Source organism: Capronia coronata (assembly GCF_000585585.1).
Source record: "Capronia coronata CBS 617.96 chromosome Unknown acBCG-supercont1.3, whole genome shotgun sequence".
NCBI classification, from domain to species: domain Eukaryota; kingdom Fungi; phylum Ascomycota; class Eurotiomycetes; order Chaetothyriales; family Herpotrichiellaceae; genus Capronia; species Capronia coronata.
This window is the reverse complement of record NW_006912895.1, coordinates 3,218,892-3,232,158: the sequence shown is the minus strand read 5'-3', so window position 1 is coordinate 3,232,158 and position 13,267 is coordinate 3,218,892. Positions and strand designations below refer to the sequence as shown.

At 53.3% G+C, this 13,267-nt stretch overlaps 4 protein-coding genes across 4 annotated transcripts; 2 read left to right on the top strand and 2 right to left on the bottom strand.

Annotated features, from left to right (window-relative positions):
* Positions 1 to 1,047: 1,047 nt before the first annotated feature.
* A1O1_04472 (uncharacterized protein) lies at positions 1,048 to 2,919 on the top strand (the record flags this gene model as incomplete). The annotated part of the gene is made up of 5 exons (XM_007725364.1): positions 1,048 to 1,269; positions 1,335 to 1,432; positions 1,491 to 1,838; positions 1,892 to 2,032; positions 2,088 to 2,919. 5 exons carry the CDS (start codon positions 1,048 to 1,050, stop codon positions 2,917 to 2,919), a joined length of 1,641 nt encoding a protein of 546 aa, XP_007723554.1.
* A 317-nt stretch (positions 2,920 to 3,236) lies between these two features.
* Positions 3,237 to 5,155, top strand: A1O1_04471 (uncharacterized protein; the record flags this gene model as incomplete). Its single annotated transcript, XM_007725363.1, has 2 exons — positions 3,237 to 3,288; positions 3,351 to 5,155. 2 exons carry the CDS (start codon positions 3,237 to 3,239, stop codon positions 5,153 to 5,155), a joined length of 1,857 nt encoding a protein of 618 aa, XP_007723553.1.
* Positions 5,156 to 5,945: 790 nt separating this feature from the next.
* Positions 5,946 to 8,663, bottom strand: A1O1_04470 (uncharacterized protein; the record flags this gene model as incomplete). Its single annotated transcript, XM_007725362.1, has 1 exon — positions 5,946 to 8,663. The coding sequence occupies one exon, from the start codon at positions 8,661 to 8,663 to the stop codon at positions 5,946 to 5,948; it is 2,718 nt and encodes a 905-aa protein (XP_007723552.1).
* A 452-nt stretch (positions 8,664 to 9,115) lies between these two features.
* A1O1_04469 (uncharacterized protein) lies at positions 9,116 to 11,565 on the bottom strand (the record flags this gene model as incomplete). Its single annotated transcript, XM_007725361.1, has 2 exons — positions 9,116 to 10,665; positions 10,719 to 11,565. 2 exons carry the CDS (start codon positions 11,563 to 11,565, stop codon positions 9,116 to 9,118), a joined length of 2,397 nt encoding a protein of 798 aa, XP_007723551.1.
* Between the last annotated feature and the right edge of the window lie 1,702 nt (positions 11,566 to 13,267).

Sequence of the window (13,267 nt, the reverse complement as noted above, 5' to 3'; positions counted from 1 at the left end):
ACTTGCTTATCTCCACCTCCATTGCACTTGATATAGGCTCTGCCTACTACTTTAGGTAACTCAACGAGCCAAGATGTCAGAATACTAGCAGCCAGAAGCACAGTGCACATTGCCTTGTGCGGCCTACTGTGCACAGTAGATCATCAAAAAGGAGGTAAGTGTGAGGAATACCTACAGGTAACTAGCTTACAGCCGTGGTGTATTGGCCTGCGATGAACACCTTGCACAGCTTTGAATCGCTCTTAATGGACACTTCTGTTAGCAGATTGACTCCTGTGACTCCTGTGCTTCAGTCATTGTTGATCAAGTAATACCGGCAGCTAGGTGCACTGTGGGTGTCAGCCAAGATCCTTGACCTGACCACCGCTCACAAATTGTCATCGACGGCGTCCCTTTAGGCAGATGTGGAGGTGGGGTTTGGACATAACTTATATTGCGAACCCCAACACCCACCTCCCACCTTCCACCTAATGATCAAGCAGCAAATCAGAGTGTTATCGGCAACGGGACACTAGTATTTACCATCTTCGCCTATCACTGTTCTGCCATCCTACCATACTCCTATTGGTATGGAGACTTACATGGCCCGAGTTGACCTCTGTGTTTAGTCTTACGCCTTGAACGCATTTGGTATCAACTTCGCCGGGACACGGGCCGTATACTGATTAGTCCAAGCCATCGAATGGCATGATATGCTTGTTCGCTGCGGAGATATTCACCTCCAGCCAACAATAAGCCGCTGGCTCCTTTTCGACATCGACTAGTATTGTGTCTGGATGACAGGCCTCCTTTGAATCGTGGGTCACTTAACAAAGACAGAAAGCGGTCCGCATGCGCAATCATCGCTGGATGTCCGTGACTAACGATACACCACTCCGCACTTCTACCCCAAAAGACGACCGTGTTGTCGTTGCTTTTGAAAAAAGTTTGCATCAAGCTGGAATGCGGTCAGACTTATCTTGACACTATAGCACCGATATCGAGAGCCTCCCCCTTCACTCCTTCGTGAAGGTTCAGTAGCGACAAAGAAACACGATCGAACCAGCAATGGCTGGAGGGGTTGCTGATGCCGCGAATGGACACGGCGTGGAGAGGACGACCAGCCGTGGCACAATCGTCCACACCGCAAACCGTGGCATGAGTGAGGCCGCTGTCGAGATCACGTCTGGTCCGATGGACCAACATGAAGCACAGACCGCATTGCCGGTTACAAGCGACCTGCGCCGACACTTGATGGCCATATTGACAATATTCGGCAATCTTTTGCAGGTAAGCGGTTGATGAGAAATGCTGGTGGTGTGCCACAGATGCTGAGGATTGCTTTTAAATTGAAGATGGTGGTCAACTTTTCTGGATTGGGCGGCGGATTCGAACTAGGAAAGCTACTCGGGGCCAGTACTGCAAATGCCCAATGGATCGCTGCGAGTTATGGGTGAGGAGTGCTCCTGGACTCCAACCTGTCTTAGCCATCTGCTGATAGCCATGTCTAGCTTGACTCAAGGAGCATTTGTCCTCATCGCAGGTCCAATCGGGGCCGTCTACGGACACAAGAATATGCTGATATATGGCACGCTCTGGCTGGGCGTGTGTAACCTCGTCTGTGGGTTCTGCGACAACTTCATCGCATTTGTTATCATGCGAGCACTGGCCGGCATTGGCGGAGGCTTCATCATGCCGAACGCTGTGGCCATTCTCACCATCACCAATCCTCCTGGACCGACCCGAAATCTGCTGTTGGGATTCTTCGGCGCATCCGCCCCGCTTGGGGGATGGCTGGGAGCACTCTTTCTCGGACTATTCCAGCAATACACGGCATACAAATGGTTCTTCCTGCTCATGTACGCTCCTTTCCATACTTGCACTCTTCCGTGGACTCACATCATTACGCCAGTTTCCTTCTATGCACTGTCACGGCCCTCGCCCTGAACATGCTCATTCCACATGAAGTCCCCGTCAATCGGCATGGAAAGCTGGATTGGACAGGGGCGGGCTTGGTTGTGGCGGCCTTGATCCTATTCTGCTTCGCCTGGAAGTGAGTTCCCTGGCTGCAAGTTAATGGGCCATATGGTGCTAATGCGTCATCATAGTCAAGCCGCCGGCGCTGGATGGTCAGATGCGGCCGTGATTACATGTCTCATCGTCTCCATCGTCTTGCTGGGGTTGTTCCTGGGTTGGGAACAATACGTGGCCCCTCATCCTATCATGCCCCTCAGCATCTTCAAGGCACCATCGTTTGGCGTCCTCATTCTCGTGGTGCTCTTCAACTTCATGGCCGTGGGCATCTTCTGTTGGTATCAAGTGTTGTGGCTGCAGGAGATCTGGAATTGGTCGCTGTTGCATTTTGCCTTGAGTTGGACACCTTTCGTCATCTGTGCCATTGCTGCCGCTTCGCTCTCTGCCTGGCTGGTCCCTCGACTAGACGCCCAGTGGATCCTGGCCATCGGCACTCTCACCATACTCGCTGCCTGTCTGCTGATGGCGACCTTAACAGAGCGGCGGATCTACTGGCCGCAAGTCTTCCCCTCAGTTGTGCTGTACGCCTTCTCCCCCGATCTGGTCTACACGGCTGCCCAGATCATCGCCAGCAACTCCGTCGGTCGCCAACATCAAGGCACAGCCGGTTCACTGATCAGCGTCCTGAATTTGTATGGAGTCAGTCTGGGCCTGGGGTTTGCAGGAACAATCGAGGTCCAAACCAACGATCATGGTCGAAACAAAGTGTTAGGGTTCCGGGCAGCACTGTATTTTGGTGTAGCCATTGCTGCGGTCGCTGTGCTCGTCGATGTATTTTTCATCCGCTGCGTGAAAGACAAGAAAAGAGGCTGGGACGAGAGCGATCTGATTCAGGTAGATCAGGAACTGGAAGATCGGGCCACGACGAGTGGAGCGTCACCCCTGACGGCCAGCAACCGAGTTTAGATATGTTCTCATCAACAAGCAAGCATGCCACAATGAATAAAGACCATTTGTGCCGTCATTCCAACAAGATCGCACGTGTGTATATTTGATGTAAGAGGGAATAGACAAGATACAAAGTACAAGACAAGACAGGCGACAAAGGGAAAAGGGGGCTACACGTGACTCGGCTATACCTGCTGTTCACGTGCGAGCCTCGTTGTCGGCAGCAAGTTGCGGCGAGACGTTCGAGAAATTATTTCGCCCGCAAAAACAAAAAGTTCGAGGATTCAACAGAAGTCATCCGCCGTCGCTATCACCATCACAGCCAACGCCTCACCATGAAGAACCTGATAGAGCAGGTGCGTGAACGAGAGCTGAACAAGGCGAAAGGTACGGAACGAGATCTTTTCGTCTTCCTGTCAAAAGAGGATTATATTGACGATGCATTGCAGATTTCGACCCCGAAGATGATGTTGTGCCCTCCGCCAGCGAAGACGAGTCTGAAAGCGACGACGGTCCCGGAGACGACGCCGGTCGAGAACATTACGAAGCTGTGGGGAAAAGTAGACTGCGAAAACCCGAACAACCAGCCCTCGGTGCGAAATATGGAGGCGTGGCAGTCAGTCGTGCTGCGTTGAACGACCAAGACGACGAAGACGACCCGTTTGCACCGGTGGACGAGTCTGACGACGACGATCCCTTCGCTGCACGCAATGGCGCTGCAGATGGTTCCGAACAAGAGGATGGCTCAGATGTGTCCAACAATCTCGAGGCAGGATCCGTTGGAGACGAAAGCGAAGAGATCGACAGCGACGAAGCACTAGGTGAAAGCGATGTCGAGAAATTCAAGAACTTCACGTTCCGCGGGAGCAAGAAGAACCGCATAGAGCCGTCGCGGGATGATGGTAGTGACGACGATGTATCAGACGAAGAATCAGATGAAGAAGAGTCCGGCGCCACAACGGACGATTCTGACATCGACATGGACGACGACTCCGAAGAAGAAGCGTCAGACAATGGCGACGACTCCTCCTCCGTCTCGTCTGCCACCAGATCCTCCCCGCCAGCATCGCGATCCAGCAAACCCTCTCACAATCCGGAGCGGGAAGAACTGAAACGGCTCGCATTCTCATCTGCGTCCACTGCAGGCCTGGCGTCCGCACTGTCCGCCGGAGCCAATGCAGACGTCCAGAAAGGTCGAGCAGTCAAGCAACAACGGCAGACATTCGACCGATTGTTAGACGCTCGAATCAAGCTGCAAAAGGGTATCACTGCCGCGAACGATCTGGGGTCGGCTACTCTCACAGACGAAGAGGTCCAGCACGCCGCCAAACAGGCCGAAGACGCCGCACTCGCGCTGTGGTCAACGATCGACTCGATCCGATGTACTCTACTCTCGAGCTCCGAGTCAGCGGCCCCAGGAGCCTCAAACACCACGAAATCCCTCAAACGCAAACAGCAGCAACAGCAACAGCCGCAGCCACTAAAAGCGACACGCTCAACGCCTCTCCCAGAAATATGGGAACATAGCAACCTCCTCGAAGAAGCGGCGCGCCTCACACGCCGTCAAATCCTCGATAAATGGCACGCGAAGACCCAACCGGTTCTCGACACTGCGCCGCGCTCGAAACTGCTGCCGTCCAAGTCATCATCGTCACATGGGAATTCCCGCCTGACCGATGTTCTGGATACATATCTCGCGACAGAATCATCGAAATTGATCGCGCAGAGCTGGATTCAGACTGTCAGTCCCAATGCTACTTCGACTTCGACTTCGACTTCGACTTCTACTTCTACTAGCAACGAACCTACAAGCCCCAATCCCAACCCAGCGACCGGAACCTACGACGACGGAATCTTCTACCAAGCCCTCCTCCGCGACCTGATCGCCTCGCGCACCGCCAACTTGAACGCCACCACCAACGGCCTCTCAACCACCACCAACGGCGTCGCTGATGGGCCGTTGCTGCTCCCGCCGAAACTCCATCCGTCCGGCAGCCGGCATAAGAAGGTCGACACGAAAGCGTCCAAGGGCCGGAAAGTGCGGTACACGGTCCATGAGAAGCTGGAGAACTTCATGGCCCCGGAGGACCGGGCGACGTGGGAAGACGCGGCCAGAAGCGAGTTCTTTGCGAGTCTGTTTGGGAATGCTGTGGCGAGGGTTCTGGATGAGGAGGATGAAGATGGGCCAGAAAAGGAAAACGAGATAGATGAGGCTGAAGCTGAGGCTGAGGCGTTGCGCTTGTTCAGGAGTTAGATTGGACGGGACGGTCGGGTCTAATCTCTGGTATCAAGTCTCAGTACCTAGGTAGGAGACATCCAACGATACTGATATATCGCTACCCAAGACAAGCAAGGTATAAATAGGCACCTCTGGTCCACCATATAACCCTTCCCTGCCCCTGCCCATTGGATGCTTGTCAAGATATCAATGTCAGCCAGTGTCAGTCAGTCAGCTGTGCAGTAGTAGTATACTGTGGTATACCCAAGTACCTTGCTTAACCTCCGTATTCCACCGTGACTACAGAACAAGTGGCAAGCTGCTTCTACTGAAAGAAAAGCAAAACACTCCATCCTCCGGATAAAGATTTAGGGACGGACTATTTATGGAACTTACAAGATCTGTTCGAGTGTGACTCTTGTCCTGGTAATAATGGGTATTCGATCCTCTTCTCTACTTCTCATTCTTAGGCTGTGGCTTGTGGCTTGTGCCTATACCTGTCCTACTCTCCTGTTCGATACTGAACGCCAACCAGCACAAGTCAATACAGCTGTATTGATTGAGAAACTTCTCCAGCCCTGTGGACAATCTTTTCCCATGGAACACACCTTGACAGTTCGTGTCCGCAGAAATCGATACAGACTGACACCATTCGAGCGATGCGGAAGGTAGTGCTCGCTTCCTTCGATCCCGTCCTTGCGTTCAATACATTGATCCGCTAGTCCAATCGCCGCTTCGATCCTTAGAGTGATTCAGTGACAGATGCAACCTCCACCAGCAAGCAAATAGCAGTGTTTGGCAATGCACGCTGTGAATAAACTCGAGTTCATCGTCTCCTAGTATACCCCGGCACCTGATAGGGCTGTGGAATGAACCATTTCGGCAAGACCCCCGCCTCGTGCTGTCGATGGATATACGCCGCGGTGACATGTCCGTTCTGCGTGAAATTCGACTGCGTCTCATTGTTGAAACCCGGAATAGGCGAATATTCTCTCGTCAGTTGCGGGGGATTGGGCGAGGAAGGTATGGATATCGACTGAGAAGAGCGGATAGGAGATTGGTCGTCAGCAACGGCACGCTTCTGCGAAAACCCACCAGGGTGCTCGTGGTGGTCATCAATATCGTCATCCTCAACTTGGACATCTGCGGCTTTGTTTTGGTCAGCGCGACTTCCTGCTCGTTGTTGACGCGGTGTCACAAGCTCCTCGTCGTCGTTGATCATGACAAAGTCAGGCTTCTTCGAAAGTCTAAGTGTGGGAGGATCAAGGTCTAGATCGAGGTCGCCCTCCTCTTCATCGCCATCTTCATCTTCTGCAGGATGGAATACCTCGTCAAGTCCCAGATCGATGTTGACCTGTGATTGAGATTGGCCATTATATTGCGGCAGTTGAGTCATTGAAACATGGCATGAACTGGAATCCTTGATAGTGATCTTTTCCGCCTTGTCCTCGTCACTTCCTCCTTCGACGTGTAGTGTAGGGTAAGAAGCCATATTCAAGTAGCCTTGTGTTGGTTCTTGAGTCGACATTTGGGAAGGGCGGTGGAGGGAGGCCGGATGGACTGATCTAGGAGTTGCAGGTTCTGTGGAAAGCAGTGATGCTGAGGAGGAACTGTGTCCAATGTCGTTCAGAGGCAATTTTGTAGTCGAGACATGGGTGCTTGACTGATGTGAAGTGCCATGGTTCGGGAGAGAGATCTCGTCGGATTCATCTTCACTGTCCGGTACCACTTTTGCTGGACTTTTGGCTGTAGATTGTTCGACTAGCCGTGGCAATGGCAGAGGTGTCTGCAGGGGCTCTGCATCCTCAGCCAGAGTTGGCATCGGCATGGCTCTATCCGGTCCGGTTGAGGAAGGACTGTGAATCGAGAGTTCGAGAGCAGCAACAGACAAGGTATCTGCTGGTTTGAGAGGTTCCATAGGTGCTGGAGAAGAAATGCGATACTCTACAGCAACGCTGAACTGCGTATCGTTTGCGATGGGCGAGCCAAAATCAGCATCATCAATATCCTTGACATCAGCTTCCTCAGCACAGATCACCTCGTCTCTCGACGAGTTGCGGCTTTCTGAGGGCAAATCGTTGGCCTCATGAGGCACCCGGGTGTGCCCAATCCTCTCTTTGATCGGAGAGAATGCGAAGTCACGCACAATCGGCTCAGCTGCTGCATCGCGTGTCAGAGTTCCTTGCTGCTCTCCTGTCTTCTCTGCTTGCATTCCAGCACATTCCTCTGGTACAATTGGCCCAAGAAGCTCCACGATATCTGGAAGGGTGTCTTGAGGTTCGGTATCTGGAGGACTGGATTGAACATTCTGTGGCTGGCTGGTTGCCGGTATCTCGGCCTCATTCATTTGTCTAGCGACTTGAACTGGGTTCTGTGCCTGTTGAGGGAACTTCCCCGTTCCAGTCCTATGCCCTGCTTGACGAGGCGATGAGGACAAAGGAATGGACCACAGGTCTATTTGAGAGTCTTCGACTCGTGGACTCCTCCGAGGCTCCGTCCTCTTTGGCAGTTTCAAGGTGACAATCTTCTGCTTCTTCTTAGCGGAACGCTTACGAACTCGACGGGGTTTTCTAGGAGAAAGCTTCGACACTGGTCCCAGAGGAATATTTACCGACCGCTCGGCTAATGGAGTTCTTTGTGACACCGTTGGAAGTTCGGTTGTTCTGCGGTCGGTCCTTCGTGTGCTAGGGGGTAGGCTCTCGGGAGACTGACTTGACAGCACGATTGCGCGGTTTTTCTTGGGCGTTTTTGGCAGCAGCGTTGGCTCATGTGAAGTCGGCCCAGAGTAAATCAAATCGTCGTCGTCGTCGAGCGAGTCCTTGATTTCCAGCGGATAGCCCAGTGAGGCTCCTCTTTTTTCTTTATGCTGTTCATTCTGTGGCGTGGTAGTCCCAAAGGCTTCTTCAAAATAAGCCAGGTTCTGGACAGGATCAGAGAACACCTCTTTCTTCGTTGCCAGGCGCCTAGAGGCACGCCTTGACGAGCTGGAAGGCTCTTCATCTTCAACTTCGACCTTCCTTTTCCTTCTGCTGGGCTGGTAGTCTTGGCTCTCTGTGTTCATCGGCACATCCTTCCTCTTAGCTGGCGGGGCTGCCATGCTTGGTGTTGCTTTCCGTTTCCGCGGTTTTCTTGGACTGTCGTAGGTGCCGTCAAGTTGCGGCAGGGCTCGGATTTTTGGTTCCGCCGGCGGGAGCATGGTATCGTCAAAGTCTGCGTCGTCTGGGGGAGGAAAGCTGAGGAAATCCATCTGCGTGAGAGTCGAATCGCGCTTCTTTAGTGGCCGTCGCCGGTCTGTCGTCGTCGACTTTGCCGTACTGCGTGGCTTCTCGGTTGGTTCTGAGCATACGATCTCCTCCTCTTCAAAACTAGTAGCTGGCGGCGTCAACCATTGGGCTTGAGTCAAGGTTTGTTGACTGTCCCCAGGCCGCCGGCTGCTGCCAAGTTTGCCCTTGATGTCATTGAGTCGGGGTCGTTTGCGCGAGAACGGCGTCGCGGACTTGGTCTTGCGCTTGGTACTCGTGATTGTCCAGGTTGGGTTGGACATGGCGCATGTCGACGGCAACAAGCCGTTGCAGGTGCGATGGTAAGCGAGTGAATGAACCGCAAGTAAACTTGGTGGAAGGCTGAGCCACTGCAAGTCATTCTCAACTCGCTTCTCTGCAACGCGGGGCACGTGAACCGCGTCGTGTCGCGTCGCGTCAGCACGTGATTCAGCCTCGTGGGTTGGGAGCCGTGTTCAGGGGCACAGGTGGAAGAAGGTAGAGGAGCAGATCACCCGAATAGTATTTACTTCTGTTCAATAGACCGGCCTATAATGGCCAAAATATATATGCTACATGAAAAGCCAAGATCGTGGTCATACAAGCCACCTTGTTTTGGGCGAAACGCCGTTCCTTAACCAGTTCCTTTTTGGATATCATCATGACCATTCCCATTCCAACGCTCTGTACCATGCCGCTTACAAAATCACAAACCACAAGCTCTCACACCAATATCTTAGTGTCGTATGTGGCGATGCCTGAGGCTGTCTCCCAGCCCACGCTTGAGTTTCGACTCGAGATGCAGCTTCTCATGGGACTCTGAGCGGCGGACGACGTCGTCTCTCGACCGCGTGTCAAGCAGCTCTTCCAGAGACGTGCGTCTCTTCAGGCCCGACTCGCCTGATGTATGAATGCGAGCTGGGTTGTTCCCCTGCCACGTGGCAAGGCTAGAGCATTCGTCCTGGAAGGCGGTGGAATTGGCGTATGGCAGGATATCTGCTGGTCGCTCGGTGAACTGCAGAGCCAGGCCGCCGTCGACATGCCAGACTATATGACAGTGCATCAACCAGGCTCCTGGATTGTCAGTCTCGAATCCAATCACCGTGTAGCCCGCAGGGTTGCCTGGTCCGGACGAGCCCACCAGCATGGCGGTGTCACGACGTGTTGGGTTGTTGAAATTGAGCGTTGACAGTAAGCTCGTGGTCCACGTGGCACTACCCTGACCCAGCACGCTCATGTCATGTCCGTGCAAGTGTATCGGATGCGAAGCGAAGAACTGGTTCTGGATGATGAAGTAGACCCATTGGTTTGCCACGTTCAGCGTGATTGGATTTGAAATCAGTGAACTGTTGCTGCCATCTGCGAGAGTCTTGAGAGTCGGTTGAGTGTAGTTGACATTGATGGCGCCGTTGTTGATGTACCAGCGGACGACACTGCCATCGTCGCTGGTGGCAATTTGTGCAACCTTGCCAGCAGGCACCGTGGCAGCCGTGGCGGCGAATTGGTCTGCAGAACCAGCAGTCTTCTCCAAGAAGGGCACCAACGAAGCGATTGGCTCGTCCGCGCAGATGGCGAAGTCGCTAGCCGTCTTGTTTCCGTATGTCGATGTCGGCAGAGTAGCCTCTGCACCCTCGTAGAGGATGATGCCATTCGCATTCCCGAGACCGCTGTTCCCACAGCCACTGGGACAGCCAGTCTGGGTGACAGCCCGCAGGAAGTAGCCCGCAACCGGCTGGTTCATCTCGACAATGACATCGTACCGTTGGCCAATGCCAATGTTCAGCCACTCGGTAGTGTACGGGACGATAGGGACGTAATCGGCGGCAATCACGGTCATGACATGATCGTCAATGTGCACAGAGTACATGTTCTGCACGCCCGAATTGATGATGCGGAATAGATGTTTCTTGCCCGGCTGGACCGACCACAGAGCATGCTGACCGGCAGAGAGATCTTGGAGGGTGTTCTTGCCGTTGAGTAGGTAGTTGACGGTGCTGCTTGGACCCGAATGGGCGATTCTCTCATTCATCTGGGCTGCGGTGGCATCGAAGATATCGTCAATCATGACCGTGCCCATGTCAATATCGTAACTGGCGGTGGCAGGGCCGTGGACGACCATGGGGCCACGAATCCCGTCCCCGTATTGGGTCATTGTGTGAGAATGGTACCATCCGGTGCCATACTGATTGAGCTTCATCGTGTATGTGCGGGAAGTTCCTGGAGCAATGCCACATTCGGTAACACCGGGGACACCATCTTGATCATTGGATTCTTTTTGCGTGATACCTGCAAAGCCACATTAGCTGCTGGTCGGTAGCTCAACCAGAAAGCGCACTTACCGTGCCAGTGGATCGAGGTAGCGTTGTTTTCTAGGTTGTTGTGCACAGTTACCTCGAGAATGTCACCCCAGTTGCATTCAATGAGTGGTCCTGGAACCTGGCCGTTGATCGCAAAGGCCATCTTCGGCCCACTGCCATCGTAGTCAATGGTGGTATTAGTGATTGTCAGCTCATACGAGCAAGTCTGCCCCGTTGAGTAGGCGGCGGCATAGTAGTCGGTGCTGACGCTCCTCCCATCACACCACTTGCTTCGATCAGCCGCGGTATTGCACGAACCATCCGAGATGGCAGCTTGAGGAGCCGTCACGTTGGAGGACGCCGAACCGGGAGCTGGCAAGGTCCCATCGTCCGGCACACTGGTGTAAGTTGGTGCCGGCAAGGAAGAGGTGTCCGTGGGAGCATCGCCGGTCCAGGTAAAGACCTCGGCGTCAGTGCCGATCGTGCTCTCTTCGCTGTTCGGGTTACCGGCAGAAGTAGGGTCAACCAAGAAGCTTGTAATCGTCGTCGAACCGCCAGACGAGGCTTCGCTTTCTGCATTCGCAGCGACAACGACGGTAGCAGTCGTGCTTACCGGTGCCAATGTGCTATCAGCCAATGCGCTGGTACTTGGCTCCGAAGGCGCGGTAGATGCACCATTTCCATTCACGGTGACGGTGGTAGTCGCGCAGATAGTAGGCTCAGCATAGACGGTTGACCAGTAAACAGTGGTGGCTTCCTTGAAGATGGTTGCGGTGGTTGTTGTAGTCGTCGTGACAGTGCTAGTAGAACAGGCAGTATCTTCGTTCTCGGCCAAAACCGTTGCTGCCAGCGCTACGGCTAGTAGACCGGGCACCCTTGTAAACCTCATGCTTGCATGCTACGGTAAAGTCCAGCAATATTGGCTGAAAGAGGATGTTTTGTTGAGCCAAAAAATGAAAAGAGTGGCGAGGCTGTTCTTTCGGTTGTCCACCCCAGACAACGTAATGAGTGTATTAGCACAGATGGCGTAAAGAAGGGCTGGCAAATGTTCAAAGACAGGATCAGAATAAGAGAGGGGGGAGTATGTAGATGATGAATAAACAGAGTGCCTGCAGCAGGGCCTGTTGATGAGCATGGACTGGCAAAGGCCATCCATCGACTTTGAGAAATCCATTCTGGTACAGCCCCTTTAACCAAACAAGCAAGGCGACAGGTCGATGACAGGTCGAAAGGCCGAAAAGCCGGCACAACCATTGGCTCGAGGACACGCGTCAAGCTTCGAAAGGAGCATCAGGCGGACTGTGGTAAGAACCGTTGGAGCCGGGACGAACGCCAGCGAGATGTCACACGAGTGTCCCTGGCAGCCATGCAGTCTGTCCTGCATGGTCTCGACCTCCAGCTTCATGAGACGTGAGGAACTGGGAGCAGTGGGGTTCCCGAGCTCGACAGTTTGACGGTTGCTCGTACCTTGCAGAAGGAGGTCGCGTCTTTGGAAAAAAAAAGTGAACATATCGGGCTAGCAATCTCGGATATCGCGGCCTGAGCCTCGCATGAACCAGTCTCACAAGTCTCCCCATGTAGAAGACGATCCATCATGCCGTGTTTGTTCCTCACCAGAGAGTAAAGAGACATACTGTTTTGCTGCATGTCTCGATTCACCAGACCTAAGATGTTTGACAGTTTGTCAGGGCTAGGGAGGCCACATGAGGGGCTGGACGGTGGGCGATGGACGTTAGAGGTCCGAGCTGTCGCCGTCGCTGTCAAGTCCTCTCTCTGTGTACGTACGCGCGTTGTGGCGAGAAAGTCGGGAGCTGTCCGGCCTCGTGAGGAGCTGACGCGTAGAAGCCACCAGTTCCGAGTGCTTAGGATGAAGATCGAGCTTCAGGCTGGTATAGAGATATAACATGATTCTTGTCCGATTTGCTGGGATTACACCCTCGGGTCTCTGTCGCCTGTCAATCTTTCCTGCTATCCTGGAACGTACAAGTCTCGGGGGGCTTTTTGCTCAGGGGTTCTCCAAGTTTTCTTCTCTCAAGGGATGTCAGAAGAGTTCGGTTCCTTTGGCCGAAACTTTCCCATTAGGCTTGGATGGGCATTACGCCTGTTCTCTTTCAGCACAACTGCCTGTCCATTGATGGCCTCGGATCACGCCCTGGGGCGCCAGTTGTGCTTCATTCAACGGTGCTGAATCTCTCGTAATTTCGGGAGTTTATACCTAGGTCTCCTCAAGGTTGCTGAGGCTTGAGCTTCTGGACACGGCTCTGCAACTTCAGTCTTGGAAGCACAATCTGTACTCACGGTCTGTGACCTTTTTGTCGCCCCCTCCGGGCAAAGTGTCTGGACATTTACCTCGTGACGGGTATGAATGGCCTAAGCTCTGTAATTTCGCATGAATACTCTATACGAGCTTGGCCATGAGTGAAGTCTCTCATCTAATCAATTGTGTATTCATTCGCCAGGGAATGGAGATGGATGGTAACCGTATTACCCGAACGTGCCTTTGAAATCTAGAGAAGCGACCTCTGTCATTGTGCCTGTGATGTCTAATGGTTGCAAGAAGCTGAATTGGCATTGTTGTTTTGATTGTGAGG